This window comes from Cryptomeria japonica, chromosome 8 (genome assembly GCF_030272615.1).
Source record: "Cryptomeria japonica chromosome 8, Sugi_1.0, whole genome shotgun sequence".
NCBI lineage: Eukaryota > Viridiplantae > Streptophyta > Pinopsida > Cupressales > Cupressaceae > Cryptomeria > Cryptomeria japonica.
Genome location: NC_081412.1, coordinates 341617245 through 341638559, shown reverse-complemented (window position 1 = coordinate 341638559; position 21315 = coordinate 341617245). Strand labels below are relative to the sequence as shown.

Sequence of the window (21315 nt, the reverse complement as noted above, 5' to 3'; positions counted from 1 at the left end):
TGATTTAAAGGATGGGAGGAGAGAAGGGAAGAAGCACGTGGAATGAGGAGAATGATGAGACACCAACAAAACACAATGCTTAGAAAAAGAGAGGGACAAATTAAAACTATATACAAGAAATTGAAGTCAGTGCAATTGAATAACCCTATTATATCTAACCATATTATCTACACGAACTTAAAAGACCTCATATAATAAGAGATAAAGAAGTGCTCAATTGTTTTTGCAAAAAACAAGACTAAAAACTAGATGAAATATGATGAAGAATAACATTTGAATATGTAATAAATAATAAAATACATAATAATTGGTATATAGTAAAAATAAAAGAGGTTTAATGTGATGATATAATATTAAATTGTAAGTGACAATACAACTACATAAAGCAAGATATAACACAAAATGAATATTGTGATAGAAAGAGTCAAATGAAATATAATTATAGAAAATGGATGAAAACCAAATGAATAATATTTTTTTTTCTTTGAAAAAAGGGGTAAAAATTTATTGAAACAGAAAGAACATTACATAACCAATAAGCTCCAACCAGGAAGAGCCCCAAAGCAACCCACAACCATCACAAAAAGTCAAAGGGGTCCTCAAGAACCTAGGAACTACACCCGGTTATCCTCCAAAATTAAGTTCTCTAAATTCTCAACATAATTAGGGGGTAAGATGTAATGTCCCCAAGTAAATTAATCTACTTTGAGATAATTTTACTTTTATATTCTAAATGTAAATTTAAAATAAAAACTGAAATTAACAAAATCGCTTAATTTATTAAGTGTTTAATTGAGTAAATATTATTATAGTAGTAATGTTGACCTTATTACTAATGCAATTTGGAAAGGATCATGATCCTGAATAGGTTGCTTTGATACCTCAGCGCAATGTCTTCCCTCAGGGTTTTTGGATCCAAGCCCATACCTATTTTGGGATAACACCCTCAAGGATTTTCTAGGGTCGTTGATCTCTACCCATCTCGGGATATAACGCTCGATGGTTTTACACAGGCCTTTCCCTATCCATCCATGCACCCCCTCCTGGATTACATTAATATTAAATATGTAATTGTAGTTTAATTGTCACTTATATATTTGTGAGTTGATTATATGATTTGATAGATTGCTTAATTACCAACTTAAGAACGTTGTCGATTGATTAAGATAAATGGACATTTCAGTCAATTATGAACTCATACCATAGACATGTTCTCTTGCCTCAGAACATACATACCTGGTTAAGGTCTGAGCAAAACTGGAGGTATAGGATGGATGCAAACTGTAATTTCTTCAACAATTATCTCCCTGCTCCCTGTTCTGTAATCCCCTCTCGTTTATTATGATGACCCGGTTTATACAACATTGGATGGATGCCTCCGTGGTCGTGACTTTTGCGAATAGTCATGTTGACTGTATACCGTTTCATACTTTACATCGCATCAGCAAATCGATGGATTATAACTAAGTGCTTACCATAAGTTGTTTCATGGAAACGATTATAAATGGTTCTTAATTGATAATCGGTTATATGTGGATATTAGCCAATAAAGCGATATTAGTGTTTACGGATTGATAAACATATTATATAATACAAATATATTTCATATAAACATAAACATGTGTATGAAGTAGCGTCAGATAGCATATACGAAATATGCCAACAACATAATATATTTATAATGGCAAGTTTAATTCTAAGTAGAATAAATATATATATTAAATTCATGTATACATTTTCTACTATTATACATTTTGTACAATAAGGTATGTAATTTGAATATTTGGGTAGGGATATCACAATCCTCCCCTCCTAAATTTGCTTGTCCTCAAGCAACTTAAGGTTTGGGTGTTCGAAGATTTCCGTGCCTTCCCATGATGCGTCCTCTTCTGGTAGACCCTTCCACTTGATCAAATATTTTGGAATAGTCTTGTTCCTCAGCTTCTTTCTAGTTCTAAGACGAGTTTCCTTTCGTCATCTAGAGGGGGCAATTCCTCACGTGGCATAATTTGTTGGCCAAGGATCTTCTTAAGTCTGGATACATGGAAGACATTATGGATCCTGCTGTTCTCGGGCAATTCCAATTCATAGGCTACTTCTCCCAGTTTCCTTAGGATTTTGTAAGGTCCATAGAAACGTGGTTTTAATTTTTCTGTTCCACTGGCTTTAATAGATCCCTGTTTATAGGGTTGTAATAATAAGAATGCTTAATCTCCAACTTCAAAAACCCGATCAGTCCTGTTTCGGTCAGCATACATTTTTTGTTGGTTTTGTGCATGGTGGAGGTTATCTTTGAGTACTCTCATGATGTCCATATTTTGTTGCACAAAATGCTTGGCTCTTGGTACCTTGCTTTCTGGAAGGATCAAACCTCTGAAAGAAGAGGCCTCATAACTGTATAGTGCCTTGAACGGACTCATTCCAATGGATAGATGATGTGTGGTGTTGTAACAGTACTCACTGAGGTGTAGCCATTTCACCCATGCATTTTGTCCTGTAATTTTGATGTGTGGTGTTGTAACCTTCTACCCATTTATTTACAATTTCCGCCTGTCCGTCAGTTTGAGGGTTGTAACTTGTGCTAGGTGTCAGTTTTTGTGCTTGTCAAATGGAACAGTTCTTGCCAAAACATACTCATAAATCTGCTATCTCTGTCACTAACAATGTTCCTTGGCAGTCCATGTAGTCTAAACACTTCTTTGAAGAACACTTCTGCAACTTGAGGTGCTCTGTATTCTATAGATATAGCCATAAAGTGGGCGTATTTGGTCAAACGATCCACTACCACATATATACAATCTTTCCCCTGTACTTTCGAAAGGCCAACTATAAAATCCATGGAGATACTCTCCCATTTTTGATCTGGTATTGGTAATGGTTGTAGCAATCCAGCGGGATGTACCTGCTCTGCTTTATTCCTTTGGCAGGTCATACACTCTTGAACATGCTTGAGTATGTCCTTAAGTACCTTCCATGAATACCTTTCCCTTACTTGTTTGTATGTTTTGTAGTACCCTTGATGATCTGAAAGGGGACTGTCATGAAATTCTTTAATGATGGTTGACTTCATTTTTGATCCAGGAGTAAGGTATATTCTGTTCTTGTATAAGATAACTCCTTCTACCACCTTATAATCTTCTGATTGTATGTTTCCCTCCATGATATCATTGGCATGGGAATCTTTGGCATATTTTGCAATGAGGGAGTATTTCCAATTTGGTGTGACGTATATCAGGGTACATAAGTATGGCCTTCTAGAGAGTGCATCAGCTACAACATTATTCTTCCCTTTTACATATTCTATGTCAAAGTTGTAAGCTTGTAATTTGCTTACCCATTTCTGTTGCCGCTCAATCAGATCTTTTTGTTTAAGGAAGAACTGCAGACTGTTGTGATCATTTTTAACCAAGAATTTTCCACAAACCAAGTATTGCCTAAATTTTGCCAAGGCATGCATGATTTCCAACATCTCCTTATCATAGATAGAATAGGATCTTTCAAAAGGATGGAGTTTCTTGCTTTTGAAAGCAATAGGATGTTTATTCTGCATGAGTACTGCACCGATGCCCTCTCCTGATGCATCGCACTGTAATTCAAAGTGTAGAGAGAAATCAGGAACGGCTAATACAGGGCACGACCTCATGGCCCCTTTGAGATCTTCAAAAGCTTGTTGGGCTTGTTCATTCCATCCAAACACCCCCTTTTTGGTCAAGTCTGTAAGAGGTGCTGCTATTTTTGAGAATCCCTTTACAAATCTCCTGTAGTAACTACATAGTCCAATAAAGCCTCTAAGCTGGGTCAATGTTCTTGGTTTAGGCATTCCTTAATAGCCTTACTCTTTTCCTCATCAATGCTTACCCCTTGCTCGCTGATTTTGTGGCCTAAATACAAGATCTCTTTTAACCCAAATTTACATTTTGATGCTTTAGCATAGAGTGATTCCTGTTCAAGAATTCCCAATACTTCATCAATGTGCTTAAGGTAATCCTCCCAAGTTCTGCTATATATGAGGATATCATCAAAGAATATTAGCAGAAATTTTCTGAGTTGCTTCCTGAATGTATGGTTCATGCAAGATTGAAATGTGGCTAGAGCATTGGTTAAGCCAAAGGGTAGGACGAGGAACTCAAAGTGCCCATAGTGGCACCTAAATGCTGTTTTGGGAATGTCTTTTGTCTCATCCTAATTTGGTGATACCTTGACCTTAGGTCGATTTTTGAAAAATATTTGGCTCCGTGAAGTTCATCTATGAGTTCATCCACTCTAGGAATAGGGTATCGATTCTTAATTGTTTTCTTGTTCAAAGCCCTATAATCGATACACATCCACATTGTTCCAACTTTCTTCTTGATTAGTACCACTGATGATGCAAATGGGCTGGAACTAGGCTGAATGTAGCCCATTTATAGCAATTCGTTTATAGTGTTTTCTATCTCCTCTTTGAATTTTTGTGGGTGTCTGTATGGTGTGGTGATTACCGGTTGTGCTCCTTTTTCCAATTCTATAATATGTTCAAATCCTCTTTTAGGTGGTAGTCTTGGAGGAATGTCATGAAAAACCTTTTTGTGCTTTCTTAGGATGGGTTCGACCTCTATATGTATGGTTTTTTCTTGAGGAGTAGATTGATCAAGGATTAAACATTGTGCTGCCCATTCTCCTTGGTCCTTCCTGAAGATTCTCTCCATTTTCTTACAAGAGACTACCTTTGGAGATCCATTGGGTAACCCCATTAGTATTACTTCCTTCCCTTTGTGTAGGAAACGGATTGTGAGATTGGGTAGATCAAATAGGAAGCATCCTAGTGAGTAGATCCATGGAGTGCCCAATATTATGTCGAAATCTAATGGAACCACATAAAAGTCCGCTTTAATTTGGTATGTCCCTACTAACACGTCTAACTGGGCAATTTTTCTTGTGCATTTTACCAAAGCCCCTGTTGCTGTTGCTGCAGAAAACCCTTTAAATTCTTTAGTTGCTAGTTTCCTTTTTGCTGCTAAGGATTCACTTATGAAGTTATGGGAAGCTCCGCTATCAACCAAGGTAATGACCTTTTGTCCCTTAAGGGTCCCTTTCATGCAGAAAGGACGGTGTTTGGGCTTTCTGGAAGTAATAGTGGCTATGGTTACTTTTTCTTCCCCATCATCCTCATACTTAGCTTTCTTTTGGGGTCCTTCCCCGTCTTATTCTTCAGAAGCAGCTTCATATTGATGGATTTGGACTTTACATTTATGGCCAGGTTCCCACTCTTCATTACATCTTCGGCATGGATTCAATCCTCTTTTTGGGCATTGGTGTCCTTTCCCCCATGGCCGTTTGCATCTGAAACATAATTTTTTCTTCTTCAATTCCTCCACGGTGGGACTGTTTTTATGGAATTGTTCCTTCTTTGGGAAGGGTTTAGTGTGAACATATGAGCTTTTGTTGCTTGGTGATGATGTTTCTATGTGTAAAGTTGTTTCTATGGCATCATCTAGAGTAGTGGGTTTGAATGCAGCCACTAATTCTTTTATTGAGTCCTTTAACCCTTCTATGAAAAGATAGGCCAACTTTTCCTCATCTAGTCCTGTAACCCTAGTAGACAGCCTTTGGAATCTAGTGATGTACTCATCCACTGATCCGGTTTGCTTTTGTTGAGTCAGTTCTTTAAAATCCTTTTGAGGGTGTTTCCGGTCCAATCGTTTTATTAGTTTTTGTGAGAAATTTTCATAGGAGTTTATATTTTCATATCCTTGTGTATGAACACCATGATACCACCAGTCGTGGGCTGTCCTCCAAGTGTAGGATGGCAAATTGAATTGCATCTTCTTCCGTCATGGGGTTGAGGTTCAATAATGCATTTATTTTTTTGTAACCATACATGGGCGGTAATTTTGCCTGACCCATCAAAATTCGGTATAGTGACTTTGTTTACCTTGTGTTTCAGGTCCCTATTAGGCTGTTCCCTTTCTCTCCTAGGGCCTTCTAGCTTCTTTGCTTCACAATAGTCCCTAAAAGATATAACTCCCTTTATTTCTGGGCTTAAATTAGTGTAGGCCTCTGCTAATTCCTCAATGCTGCTAGGAGGCTGATTATTCCCCTCCTCTCCTCTGGATGTGTTTTTATTAGGTAGGAAGGATGGGTTATTCTTTTTGGGTGTGGATGACCTACTATTATTTTCAGATTGATTTGTGTTCAAGTCCCTCCTGCTAGGGTGTGATCTAAGATCATTTATTGACGCATTCATGTTTTTCAAAGTTTCCATAAAGATTTGGGCTCTTTCATTTTGTTCCATTAGAGTCTTAGTTGTAATTTCCATGAATGATCTCATTTCCTCCGGGTTTAGTTCTGCCATTGAATGGTTTGATTCGGAGTTGGATTCGGCTTCCAACCTCCTCCTTCCTCTTACCAATGCCCTTTGGGCTCTTGGATTGTTTCACATTAACTGTTTTTCCACGGGATGGCATGATGCAAGCTCTGATACCAATTGTAACGTCCCCAAGTAAATTAATCTATTTTGAGATAATATTACTTCTATATTCTAAATGCAAATTTAAAATAAAAACTGAAATTAACAAAATCGCTTAATTTATTAAGTGTTTAATTGAGTACATGTTATTAGTGTAGTTATGTTGACCTTATTACTAATGCAATTTGGAAAGGATCATGATCCTGAATAGGTTGCTTTGATACCTCAGCGCAACGTCTTCCCTCGGGGTTTTTGGATCCAAGCCCATACCTATTTTGGGATAACACCCTCAAGGATTTTCTAGGGTCGCTGATCTCTACCCATCTCGGGTTAGAACGCTCGATGGTTTTACACAGGCCTTTCCCTATCCATCCATGCACCCCCTCTAGGATTACATTAATATTAAATATGTAATTGTAGCTTAATTGTCACTTATATATTTGTGAATTGATTATACGATTTGATAGATTGCTTAGTTACCAACTTAAGAACGTTGTCGATTGATTAAGATAAATGGACATTTCAGTCAATTATGAACTCATGCCATAGACATGTTCTCTTGCCTCAGAACATACATACCTTGTTAAGGTCTGAGCAGAACTGGAGGTATAGGATGTCTGCAAACTGTAAATTCTTCAGCAATTATCTCCCTGCTCCCTGTTCTGTAATCCCCTCTCGTTTATACAACATTGGATGGATGCCTCCGTTGTCATGACTTTTGCGAATAGTCATGCTGACTGTATACCATTTCATACTTTACATCGCATCAGCAAATCGATGGATTATAACTAAGTGCTTTCCATAAGTCGTTTCACAGAAACGATTATAAATGGTTCTTAATTGATAATCGGTTATATGTGGATATTAGCCAATAAAGCGATATTAGTGTTTATGGATTGATAAACATATTATATAATACAAATATATTTCATATAAACATAAACATGTGTATGAAGTAGCGTCAGATAGCATATACGAAATATGCCAACAGCATAATATATTTATTATGGCAAGTTTAATTCTAAGTAGAATAAATATATATATTAAATTCATGTATACTGTTATACATTTTATACAATAAGAAATGTAATTTGAATATTTGGGTAGGGATATCAGTTATCACAGTAGAGAGCCCAATCATCCACATCCCAGCCAGCCAAGTTCTTAGAGGCCCATTTAGCCAAACAATCAGCCACTCTATTCCATTCATGAGGGATATGTTGAAAAGAGATATGTTCCAAATAAGATAGGTAATTTAATATTATCATAAATATATTTAACCAAAGTTTTATAATAAAAACAAAGGAAGACAAATTAAATAACTAAAATAGAGCATTAAATTGTAGATGCCATAGTGTTTAATTAAACACATTAATACCATTAATGCAAATGCATTTTATCATATAAGTATAAAAGCAATATATTATAGTAGTTCAATAATGAAATAAAGCGAGTAAAAGTTTCTAGATGAAGAAAACACATAAAACCTAAATTAATAAAAATGGAATGAAATGCAATTAAATGTAAATTTAAGTGATTTTGGGTGCCCTTAAGCCCTTCATTGTGTTTTTGTCATGTTTTGCAAATGACATTATGACATTTAAGGCTAGGAGCACACTTGGGGACTTGAGTGCACTTTTTCTTATGATTTAAATTGACATTATATCACTTAAGTGAATTTGGGTAGGCCAAGGGAGTATGGTGCTTTTTTCTCTTCTAATTTCACTTTCGTTTCACCACTCAAGAGAAAAAGTGCATTTTCACATTTTTATTTGCCATAGACATTATGCTTTTCCAATTTAAAGAGTCCTTTTGACTTTAAGATAACTAAAATATGACAATTCCCCTTCTTGGGGGAATGCCTAAGCACTTGGATGTCATTTTTGAGTGTTTTTGATCTTTGAGTACAACATTCTTTCTCTTCAACATGCTCCAAACCACTACTTTACCCTTTCCCAACTTGACATGAGAGTACATTTCCTTTGTCGAGACTTGTACTAGAAACCTTGATGATCATTCCTCTACCTCATAATACCTTTACCATTCCTTAATTACCTTGTTTGATGGTTGAATAACACTTTTCATTGGTGTTGTAAAGATGTTAGCAAAAATGGTGAAGATCACAATGACAAGCATTGAGAACAAAGACCCAAATTTGGTTTACCAATGAGAGATGGCTAGATTTTGGCTTATTACTTGACACAATAGGGAAAATTTCATATGGGTACAACATGTAGCATATGAGTTGTGTGGAATATAAAGGGTCATGGCCCATTGTTTTGCACCCGTTGTATTGTAAAACCACTTGGTGTTTTCTTATGAATTTTGTGCTTGTATATACAAGCTCATGGCATTTCAAAACACACAAGCATGTTACACATTGTTGTTTTAGGATCTATAGAAAGTATGGCAATGGATGTATGGTTACATGGTGTTGTAATAGAGTTTTAGATGCTATTGAATTGATCGCAAGGTAGAGAGCAACTCATTGAGTGCATTGAGGATAGGTTCTTTTGTTGGCAGATTTAACAGAGGGTAGAGATCTATCTTAGCACAAGTTAGATTTCTTTAAAAAATAATATTGTAATTTAGATAATATATTAGGGTGGTATTGAGTTTTTTCTTGAGAAGACTCTGAAGGTGAATTTGGAGTTTCTATGTGTGTATGCTTTGTTTTGCAATTTTTAGCACTAGTTCTAGCTTTTGTAACCTATTTAGCATAGCTTTTCTCTTAAGGTTAGTAGTAATTTCCTAACATCTGGTCTTAGAGCTTGGTTGCTTGTTCTTTGGTAGGAGGGCATTTTGGCCCTAAAATAATCTTTGTTTGAGTGTGATTTTGTTGAGTTGAATCTAGTTTTTGTGCATGGGGAAGTGTCAAGCTTGGTGGAAGATTTTTTTTGGTTTTAAGATAGATGTATTAATTAAAGTTTGAGAATATTCAAGTTGTCGAAGTTGAAAAGGTTGGTGCCTTGGAATTTATGCCAATGAGCATCAAGAAGGTTTCTTGGTGTATAGGAGAGCTATGGGCATTTCTGCTTCTTACAAGTAGTTTTGTTTGTTTTGTTTATATTTGGCCCTTTATGCGATCAATCTATCGTTCATTTACAAAACTCTCCTACTGTTACTTGGCATCAATCTCATAGCTCTTTTGATACTCTTGATTCTCTTGCTTTCTCTTGCTCCTACACAACTCCCCACAACTTGTTACAACATTATCTTAGCAGTCTCACAACTCACTCTCTCTGGCTTCCTCAAGCCTTACAAAGAATATCTCTTTTTTTTTTTTTTTCTCTCTTGTGAGCATGTTTGGGGATTTATCACATCCCTTATTAGATCATCTATCATTTCATTTATCTATCAATTTGTGTATCTTTCTATCTATGTATCTATCTTGGTTGTGTGTGTAGGTTTATTGGAGGCATTCAAATGCATAGATTTTTGCTTGTATCTATTTATTATATATTTCTTTCATTTAGATCATTTACACCTTGTTATTAAATTTATTTCTTTTATATTTCTATCATCTAGTATTCGCTGGCGTGTTTCTAGGTTTTGCTGGTGTGTTTCTAGTATCGAGGTCTTCATTATTTATGGACATTTTCTAGTCATGATCTACACAAGACGATAGCGCTACATGTAGATGTTTGCAAGTTGCATTGGTGTCCTTGGCCAAGGCACTCAAATTTGAACCGAAGAATCTCTATTACCTGTATTTTCTAATTTTGTAATTATTAGATTTTATTCATCTTTTTGTTGGTTTATATTTTAACCAATTTATTTCCTTTTATGCATTTCAATTAATTAAATCTAATCTGAGTGTATGTAGTGAAATTGGTTCCCAAAGGAACATAGTTTTCCTTTTGACAAAGTCACATTTCCTCCATTACGTTGCTATCCCAAGATGAATGATGAATTGCATGTATTTAATGAAGCCCACACTTCAAAAACATGAAGGAATTTAGTATAGATAAAGCTCAAAATGGATGGTTGCCCAATTAGCTTGGGAGTCTATAGATCTGGGGAATCATACCCTAATTGGGAGTCTATAGATCTTGGGAATCATACCCTTACGAGGTTATGAGACAACTTGATGGAGCTCTTTGAGTGTAGTTTAACACGGATTGTTTTCCAATGGTTTAAGAGATAATGATTTGGGAGTTCAAGGAGGTGGAAATTCAACTCAAGAGGTGAGGAAACTTGATGGAGTTCTACTTAGTGTATGGTCTATTTTCAAACTAAATCTTTTGAAGAATGGTTAATTTATTGTTTAGGGTGTTTTAGTTTGATATACTTATGTTAGTTTGCTTTTGTTTTTACTGCACTAGGCCTTAGGAGGGGGTGTTAGAATATTATTAAATAATTATTAGAAGATAAGGCTTACTTTTGCAATAGTCACCTTAGTAGACTTAAGTGATTTTACTATTTTTAGCGTTTAGGTTGAGTCATGTCATGCTTATCCATTTTGTATGTTTATTTGGTTTTATCCTCCAAACTCTATATAAGGAGATGAACCTCATTGTAATTGGTATCATGATATTTAATAGAAGATTAAAATATCATGCTTTATATTGTTTCACATTAGAGACAAAGTATCAAAAGGTGAAAGGTCACATGGGATGCCTTTGAATGTGGAGAGAATCTTGGGGATGCCAAGATTCACACATAGGCATGTGGTTTGACTTGTGGAACATGAAGGGTCATGTTTGGGTTGTGAGGGGTCTAATGTAGTACACGAGATATGTGGAATGTAAAGGGTCACAATTCATGGTTTTGTACCCATTATAATGTAAAACTACTTGGCGGTTTCTTATGAGTTCTGTGCCTATAAATTCAAGTATATAGCATTATAAAAAAAGACACAAGTAGGTTGTACACTGTTGTGATAGGATACCAAAAAAGCAATGCAATGGATGTATTGTTACAATGTGTTGTAATAGGTTTCTAGATGTTATTGGATTGTTCATAAAAAACAAACTCATAGAGCACATTAAGATTGAGGTTTTGTGAGAGTGTATGTTGTGTTGAGTACATGCTCTCTAAAGGTGCAATGTTTAGATTTAATAGAGGTTGAAGATCTATCTTAGAATCAATTAAGCTTCTTGTATATTCTTATCTTGTTCTTTAGATAATATATCAAAGTGATGTTGTTTATGGGCTTTTTCTTGAAAGGGTTTCTTTTTGTAAATCCGGTCTTGTTATGTGTTTATGCTTTGTTTTGTCATTCTATGGAATCAATTTTTGATTTTGGAACCTATTTAGCATAGTTCTCCTAAGATTTTCAATAAATTCCTAACATCTGATTGGTTTCATTTTTATTCTTAATTGACTCGGGTTGAAGCAAAATATGTGATTGGATGTTACTTCTTGCCAACAATGTCTTCAGGTCTAGGTTTCCTTGACCCTAGGCATTGATAGCAAAATGATGAAATACCCTTTAGTTTGTAAATGAATATCTCAAAACATTTACATCATTAGATAGTGTTTGGAAGAGATTGTTTGTGCTCCTTTTGTTAGCTTCGTTTATACACTATCACCTTTCTAATTGAATAACTATCCGAATGCATATACTATCACTCTAGAAAATGTGTTAGCTCCAATACTTGGTTAATGTGTACCGAGACTAAACTAAGGAATGATGGTTATTGTGTATGTTATGTCTAATCCCTAAGAGACTAAACCAAAGACGACCCCAAGTTTGTCTCGGATTTTTAGAAATTTAACTTCACCATCATCCCTTGGTTTAGTCTCGGTACACATTTTCTCTAGCTAGAGGATGAAACATTTTGAGGTTGCCCTTTCAAATGTGTACTGAGGGATGATAAGTTTCTTGATTTAATGAAAGACTAATGAAATGAACTAATTCAATTGAATGGATAGAAGTTGTTCTACTTGACTAACAAATTTTAAAACTTAAGGATTTCAAGAAATGGAATCAAAACTTCCTCGTGAATATTTTCAATGAAACATAGATCCTAGGAGGGAAGCTGTTAAAAATCTATGAGAATATTAAGAAGAGGTTTGGGATACTAACTCAATAAATGAAAAGAAAGAAGCTTGGGGAAAATGCCATGACTTTCTTGGGGAAAAAATCTTATAGAGACAAGAAGTCAAGTGAAATCTGGTTAAAAGGAGATGAGACCTCCAATTTTTTTCACGTGTCTACTAGCAAGGAGATGAAGTAACAAAATTTCATATCTTATTAACATGGAAACAATGATAGTGTAATGTCTCTTCTTGGGATATTCTTGATTTTTCCCCCAAAACAACAATTCCAACTTAAGACGAGAATTGTACTATATTTTATAAATATAATTTTATCAAAACTGAAGACATTTCATTATAATATTCAACTTATAATTTAAGAATAATTCAGAAGATAGAACTTATCTTGGTTTTCTCCTTCAGGCCGTCTTGTTGAAGAACAATAAATCATGGCATCATTAAAATTGGGATCAATACATCATAGCATATTCCTCATAGCAAATCATATTGTGGGTCATCCTCAATATTGCCGAGAGCATGTAAGGGGGCCCATCCTTACAACTCTTAGTCCACCTTAGATGGGGTCATTCTCTGTTAATTAAGCCCAAGAGCATGGAAGTCTGGTCATCCATTCCATCTCCTGGCCCACGAGCAAAGAAAGCTGGTCGTCCATTCCATCTCTAGGTGGCTTACTTGATAAGAGCATGAGAGGGGTGTTATCTTCTCATCTCTCGCGGACTTGGAAGGCGGGGGGGTGCATCCTTCCTATTTTCAAGACACTTTCTTGAATTCAAATCCATTTGCCTAAGGAGTTTTCTAGAGTATCAATGATTGCTTGATTTCTCTTAATCGTCATGTCTTGAAGGATTGATGGGTGGATGCTTAAATGATGCTTGAAGGAATTGATGTCTTAATGATTGATATTTGAATGATTTGATGCTAGAATGATGCAATAAGAATCTTTGCTCTCCATGGAACATGAGCTGCTATATATGTTTTTTGTTGATGGTCACACGTGGGGTTGAACTAGTCAAGATAATACTTATTTTTTCTCCCTAGCACATTACCCACATATGTTTGCGGAATTTATCTAATACAAAAGCTTCTACATCTGCAACCATTGCGGTGTAGTCCCCGAACTTGAGCTTTAACAGCTGTGTTGACTTTGTGCAGTTAAGAACTGCAGGTATCTCCTCTTGTTTTATTTACGGAAAAAAATATAGTTACTTGATATTCTCCTTATGTGAATGGAATGTGGCAACTACTTCTTCTAGCAAGATATAGCTGGATAATAGGGAGAGGGGCATTAAATTACAATTGACATGCTTTACTGCATACAAATTTGAGGAGTATTCCTATTTTGAACCATAGATCTCTTAGATTTTGAAGCATACTGTTATGTTCTTATGGAAAAGTCAACAAGTGAACCACGATCCTTGGCTTTTTGTACATAATGTGGAATGCACATGCCTTCCACTTTTTGGAACTTCCTGGAAATGTAACAGTGAGCTTCATTGTTGTTGGATCACAAATGCTCTGTTGCATTCTAGCTTAGCAGGCATAGGCTTCATTTTCCTAAGCACCTTGCCATTCATGCTTGAGAGATTGTTGAGTAGTCTTTAACACTGTGGTGTTGCTGGTTCCATAGATTTTTTCCCTCTCCATGGTAAAGTATGGCTTCTAGTCGAATGGAAAGAAGAGAGTGCTGTATTTTCCTGGCTTATCCATACTTTGTAATCATCACATAAAACTAGTATTTCCTTGTTACATGTGCTCATCCAAACTGTAAAGATGGTTGCCTGGTTGTGTAGTGTATTTCTTCCTCAGAAGCAAAACAGGAGTTTTACTTAAGAATTTAAGGAAACATGAATTTGATTGGTAAATATAGTGCATTGTGATGATTGCAGTAAAGAAACCATCGTTTGTAAGTAGCAATAGAAAAATGATGTTTTTAACCTATCTTGTATGGTATTTGACAGTCATCTGAGAATAGAAAGTTACATTTTGTAAAGAGCAATAGAAGTGGATGCTCCAGGTTTATCAATTTGAAATTTCTTCTCATGTGCAGAAACAAAGTCATTTGTTATAAAACTGTTTCACGCTATTGAAGATGGTTCAATTGTAACTTCTAATGAGCAAGCAGAAGGCACCCAGACAAATGAAACTCCTACAGCTGTTGTTAGTGGAGGTCCCACAGAATTGGGAAACTCTTCTCCACAGCCCGAGAGACTTCCCGTTGCTGCAGTAGGTGCATTTAATGAGCTTGAGGAAAAGGGTATAAGTGATGATGATGATGATGATCGTAACCATAAACACAGGAGAGTCACACGGTCCCAATCTTTTGATCAGGATGGCCAAGGTGATGAAGAGAGGAGATCAAACAAGAAGTGGGGCAGGTATTCAGAGAATGGGCAATCATTGCAGGAAAGTGAGTCACAGTTTTCAAATCGTTGCAGGGAATATACTGCATCACACTTAGACAAAGAAAGCTCTGTGAAGCATGATAGAAAGCGGTATGGATCTTCACTATCTCCTCATTTGAATGCGGATGGAGGTCAGAGAGTTGCCAGAGTGAGTCATATATTTCACAATGAGTCTGAGTCTCGATTTGATGGCCAAAACACATTTCCTCATGCTGGTTCAGGAAGAGGAAGGGGAAGAAGTACATTTGCCTGGGCTCCGCATGATTCAAGGTTCACCTCTGTTGAAACAGTTGATTTTGCATCGGCAGTGCTTCCTCAGGGAACCACATCAACAAGTCTTTTTCCTGGAACTGGAAGGGCCATTACTAACAGTGTAAAGGCAACAAATTCAGCATGGAATGCTTTTGGGATGATTCCTGGATTATCAAGTTGTAGTCTGGAGCAGTTGCATCCTATGCATTCTGGAATGCAAGGAGGACGAGGGCCTTCCTTGAATGCTACCTTTGGATTAGGCATGGGCATGGGGCATCCACGGTGCAGGGACTTTGAGGAACGTGGTTTTTGCCTTAGAGGAGACATGTGCCCAATGGAACATGGCCTCAATAGGATTGTTGTAGAAGATGTTCAGGTGCAATAATGATTTTTTGAGATAACAATACTAGAGATAATATTGCTATGTATTTCATGTTATATATGAATTACTTCAAAATGTATTTATAGACTTCAGTACTGTAAATGATGGACTTGTATATTTGTACATTGTTGCTTGTAATGGTGTTATGACATTTTGATATCTTTGAATATTTTATTAACAATGTTGCTTTAATTTCAGAGTCTTTCTCAGTTCAATCTTCCAGTTTCACTTCCAACTGGGCACTTGCTAGGGATGAAAAGTGGGGCAGTTGGTGGGATATCAAGTGCTGTTGTTTCCACCCTAGCACCAAGCAGCAAAAGTTCGTACATTAAGAAATACCGTGCAAATGATGATACTGCTCATTTGAATGGAATGTCAACTGCATCTGTAGAAAATGAACCAGATTTCTATGACCCAGATCAACCTCTCTGGAACAAGGATCGCCCAGACTCTTCATGTGCACTGATCCAACTTTTGTCACTTGGGAAAGTTGAGGAGCATTTGTGGGATGATAATTCATCTGATAGACATAGCTGTCGATTGTCTGATGGTGACAATGAGAGGTCTGGTCAAAGCATGAGTGCAGCTGTTGTCTCCCATAATGTTGTAGTCCCCTCTGTATGGGGCCGGATGGGACCCATAGATCCCACTTGCAATCATTTAGGAGATAATAAGAGGGGAGATACATCAAGTAAAGCTGTGCAGAGTGGAAAGAAATCCCGAAAGAAAGTGTATGGTGAAAAACATTGTTACAGATGTGGAAGTATCTGCTCGGGAAAGTGTGGTATTGAGATGAAAGGATATGAAGATACTGGGGCCAAAGCTGTCAAAGTCCCTCTGCAACAAGGAAAAGTTAATGACTCTGTTATTCCTGGATTGAACGGAGAGTCAGGTTCTCGTTTGAGCTCTGGTTTCCTTGCTAGTGGTAATGGTTCTCGTGGAAGTCGTGGAAAGGGAACTGAGAAAGCTGTACGGACACTCTTTGTCAATTGTATACCCCCCCAAAGTAATAGAAGGGAACTTCTCCTTTCTCATTTTCAGAAGTTTGGAGAAGTTCTTGACATTCACATCCCTAAAAATTCTGAAAAATCTTTTGTACAGTTTCGTCATAGGGATAGTGCTGAAGCTGCCCTTGCTTCTCCAGATGCCGTCATGGGAAACCGTTTTATTAGATTGTCATGGGCCAATAGGGATAGCATTTTGACAGGTGGTGAAAGTAGTGTAACAATAGTTCCTCCTGGGAGAATTGCAACTGGAGGGATATCAAATTCTCAACCCCAGAAAATGGAAGCTGAAAAAGGAAAGGAAAAAGTTAATGATGTCTGTCCGGTTGTTCCTGGAATTTCAACCCTTGAGGTTTCTTCCACTGAAACAAGTGCTTTGAGATCTGTTGGGACAGATGAGTTTTCCATCCCTTCTATATCTAATGTGCAAAAAAAGCAAGAAAAACTAGAGCTTTTGGAGGCTCTTCGTTGCAAGCAGGAAATATTGGCCCAGAAGCGTGAGAGTTTTCGACGTCAATTGGATAAACTCGAGAAACAGGTGAGGCTCTTAGTTTTGTCATTTAGCAAAGAGAATGCATGCAGTTTTGATGGTATTCTTTTTGATGCACTATTGTTGATGTTTTGATTTCTTTGTAGGGTTCATTTTGTAAACATGATGTACTGGATACAGATCAAGATGGACAACATAAATCAGATACAACTGCTGAATGTGCACACTTAAACAAATCTTTTATTTCTAGCCTTCAGTCATCTGCTGGCTCAGATTCTGGCCCTGGGGTTGAGAATTTAATTAAGGGAAATTGTGGAGATGTCCCAAATCAGATGGCTGGCTCAAGCTTGCTATCACCTGCAGTATTTTCCCACACATCACCAAAGGTTTTTAAACCACCTTTTCCACGTTTCCCAAGATTAGCAGCATCACCAATGTTTAGTCCAAACCGTTTTAAGTTGGACAATCGACCCACTGCATTTAAGATTCTTCCACCTTTACCTGCATGTCTCATGGATGTGAGTGTACTGATCTTGAATTTTATTTTTAAATTGAAGAATTGACATCAAGAGGCCCAGGAATTGAATTATTAAATTTAACTCTTCTTGATTCATGGAATTTCTTTGCAGATTGCTGTTTTGAAAGAACGCTTTTCAGTATTTGGTGATCTCTCCTCTGTGGAATTTGATGATGTAGAAGGTTATGCAGATGAAGTGACTAAGGCGGAGAAATGTAGTGTGCGTGTTGCTTACACTACCCGACGTGCAGCTGAAAGAGCTTTTGGTCACGGTAAATCTTTGCAAGGACAAAACTTGCATTTTGTCTGGTTAATGCCTTCCAATAGCACTCTTAGCCACAGCAATGTTGAGAATGATGCTTGTCAAATTTCAAAGGGTTTTAATAATGGAGCCACTGCTGCTGAAAAGGAAGCACATGTTGGAGCACCTGAGTTTGATGATGAATTCTCTAGTGAAGCAGTTCAGGGTGGAAAAGAAACCTCTTATGCAGAAGAGGTTAATGCAAATGGAGCTAGAAATTCAGACAAAACAGTTGAGGTCTTGATGGAAAGGTGTGGATTTCAAGACCAAAATCTGAATGATGAAGATAATCAATCTAACCCTGCACAGTGTTCAATTCCTCAGTCAAAAGAAAATACTGGGGCATCAAAATTGAATGGTGGCAACAGTAATGCCAATAATTTTGCTCAAGTGGATATCCCGACTGAAGTTCTGTAGCCAAGGTGATTATAATCAGGATTGTCAACTAAAACTGTTTTTGATGCTGCAGTTATTGTAGTAAGTTTTCACTTTTCTCAAGTCAACTCTCTGATTCCTGCCTTTAGTGCACTTCTGTCTTCTCATGTTTGTCAGTTGTGTTATTATTAAACGCATAGACATGTGTTATCCTGAGAATTAAATAACTTGATCCAGATAATTGCAGTTACTGTCAGATTGTAATCTTCTCAGAGTAATTCAGTGAGTCTAGGCCCATGGCTTCATTGAATTGTTTATTTATTTTTTATTTTTTATTTTTATTATGTGTAATTTGTAATAGAAAGAAGTTGTCTTGTCATATCCATGCTGTGCCATTATAGTTATCTCACGGGGATGCATCTGTGAAATTAGATCCTCTTGATGGATTTCGTTGCTGCTTGACTGCAAGAAGGATTTATTCTCATCAGCATATGGAGGTTGAAGTAATTTATCCTGTTAAATGGCTTGTCCTCTCCAACTTCAGCATGGGGAGTGAGTCTGTTGAAATTAATTTGTGCTTATACAATTTTGATTGACTTGACGCTATCAGAATTATTTACCTATGGCTTACATGTTTCAGGTCAGGTAAGATTGCTGTGTACAATATTATAACCTTTCAGTCTATGGGTTTCTGTGTATCTTACAGTCCATTAAAGGAAGGACATTGCACGAAACGCATTAATTAGATTGGATTTGTTTCCAAACACATTAGTCAAAATGGATTTGTTTCCAAGGATTTCCACTATTCTTCTGTCTTTAATTGGCAGTTTATCTGCTGCTTTTCCATGTTCCAGGAAGCTTCATTTTGTATCTTCTTCAATTTACATTCTATAATCTTATTTTTGTAAGTCTCTTCAATCTTGTATTGTTTTCTCGTGTATAAGATTGACAGACTCCTTTGTAATGTTTGGGAAGTTTTGGGAAAGGTAGTTGAATGATGAAAGCTTTGAATGTTCCATTTTGCAATGAGATGGAGTTTTGAGGGTTCTAGGGTTGCCATTTAGTGGACTGTAGTGTGGAAGCAATAAAACTGATCTCATGTTCAAATCAAATGGAAGGTGCTGAATGCAATAGATGACTTAAAAACTTTACCTCAGTTCTCTAAAATATTTCTTAATTGTATTTCCATGCCAGAACATTCCTTTGATGCACACAATATGTGTGTGTGAGAGATATTTGAAGGTGACTTTGTGATTCTTATCTACACTTTGCAGTTCTTGTTAGGGTTTTTCATAGAAGCTCAAATGTTATGTATTATTTTATGCAATTTTATTCCACACTCCAATCTCTTGTACTTAAAATCCCCCTCTTATATATTATTCAAAGAATGCAGTGATCGCTTATGAAATACTTTGCGGTCCATGAATAAATATGAATTCGAAAGAAGTGCTGGTGGCAGAAACATCTGTGTAGTTATCTAGCTTGCCCTGTTGGCAATAGTGATGGGCTTCTTGTGCAATCAAAGCTTATGTATGCTCAAAATAGTTGGCACAAACATTCTTCCCTAAGAAACCCTATTTGATAATTATGCAGTTACAGAAGGTTTTAGTCTGTCAGTGCTAGTTTGGTTTTATATATTATAAGATATGTATTCCAAATGTGATTGATGATCCTATATTGCATTTCAAAATTTCTTGGTAAATGACCATTTGTCTACTGTAAATTCCTTCCTCCATTTTCCCAAACTTACTCTTTCCAATCCATCCCTTCCACCCCTCTGTTATTAACAGAAATCAGGCTTCCATTTCTAGGTAAACTGATGCCCCTGGAGGACTATGGTCTGCTTTTTTCACCAGGTTTGCAAGTTCAAAATTGCCCTTCCAGAGACTCCCACGGTCCCACCAATAATAGATTGCTGATTCTTTTGCATGTTCTCAAAAGATGGTGGAACCACCTTCCTATGTTGCAAGGAGAATGGCTGTTAGCTTAAAATTGAATGTGTATCCCGTTTCTTAAAAAAATCACTTTTCAGATGAAGATATTGCATATAGGATTTGGAAACCCTAATTAACTGATATATGGAAGCATACTTGGGTCTAAAGACCCCCAAAACCTGGGTCTAGTATCAAGGAAGTCTGGGGGCTTGATGGACATTTTAATGATGCCAACAGATTATTTATGGCTTTATTTGCAATGACAAAAGAAAAGGACATCTTATAGTGAGGATGGTTCCCGAGGAAAGGTGTTTTCTTGAAATTTTGGTTTCCAAAGTTTCAACCCAACGGTTAATCTACCTAATACAGCTCTGGTATGGATAAATGTCTTCCCCTGTTCCCTATTGATTTTGGGGCTGAAAAATCTCTCAAACCTACCAGGAATTCTATTGGATAATATTTGACGTCTTAAGAATTTACCTGCTACTTGAATATCTGGCATAGAATTGGGGGCAGTGAATTTGTCAAACCAGTGGATTATGGGAACATTCTGTGTAGATGCAAAGCATGTTACCAATGCAAACATGTAGCACTTGTTTGTCCTCTGAATCAGCCACAAAATTAACCTGCAAACAAGAGAAGCAGAAATGGGAATCGCTTGTGACTAATCTTGATTAAATGTTGTCTAGCGGTTGGTGTGTGCGTCAAACTTTTGCACTATTTTTGTCCAACGACTGTTTTTTGGTCAATAACCCATGGTTTTTTGAATGAAATGTGAGAATAAATAGCATGCATTTTTTTCCTTTTTTTTTGGATAACTTATCCAATAAAACCTAAACATTAGAACACTTGTTTTAAAGAAAAATCCAAAACCCTAAATGATCCTAAACAGCTCTGTGAAAGGTTTTAAAACAATTGCAGTTGAATTTTCAAACCAGAAACAAATGTAGATTTCAAGCAGCAAGGAGCTGAGAATCTGTTAATATTTTTTCCCTGCATATGCATTCTTCGTTCACGTGATAACTATGCTGTTCCCATGTTTGCTGTAATATACCAATTGGAATATTGAGTAATATCTGATTAAATTGCTTGTCTCACATATTTCAATACTTAGTAATTGGTTCTCTTTTGTCACAATCAACACAGCAGATATATTTGGAGCATTTAAATACAACACTGATGAACTATCAACACAGTAGCCCACCCATAA

At 36.6% G+C, this 21315-nt stretch overlaps 1 protein-coding gene across 10 annotated transcripts in view; it reads left to right on the top strand.

Moving 5' to 3' along the window:
* Nucleotides 1–21315, top strand: part of LOC131078847 (zinc finger CCCH domain-containing protein 27) — a 116004-nt gene that overhangs the window by 72158 nt on the left and 22531 nt on the right. The window contains exons 3-8 of one of the 10 annotated variants that reach the window (XR_009113864.2): nt 14496–15478; nt 15683–17026; nt 17125–17496; nt 17608–18218; nt 18604–18723; nt 18812–19327. Coding sequence is in view for 3 of the 10 variants with exons in the window: in XM_058016650.2 (XP_057872633.2) it covers nt 14496–15478; nt 15683–17026; nt 17125–17496; nt 17608–18213 (3305 nt within the window). In the remaining 7 variants the exon portion in view is untranslated. Of the gene's footprint in view, nt 1–14495; nt 15479–15682; nt 17027–17124; nt 17497–17607; nt 18274–18572; nt 19328–21315 lie in introns of those variants that run through there. The other 9 variants (XR_009113857.2, XR_009113861.2, XR_009113853.2 and 6 more) reach the window with 9 other exon arrangements.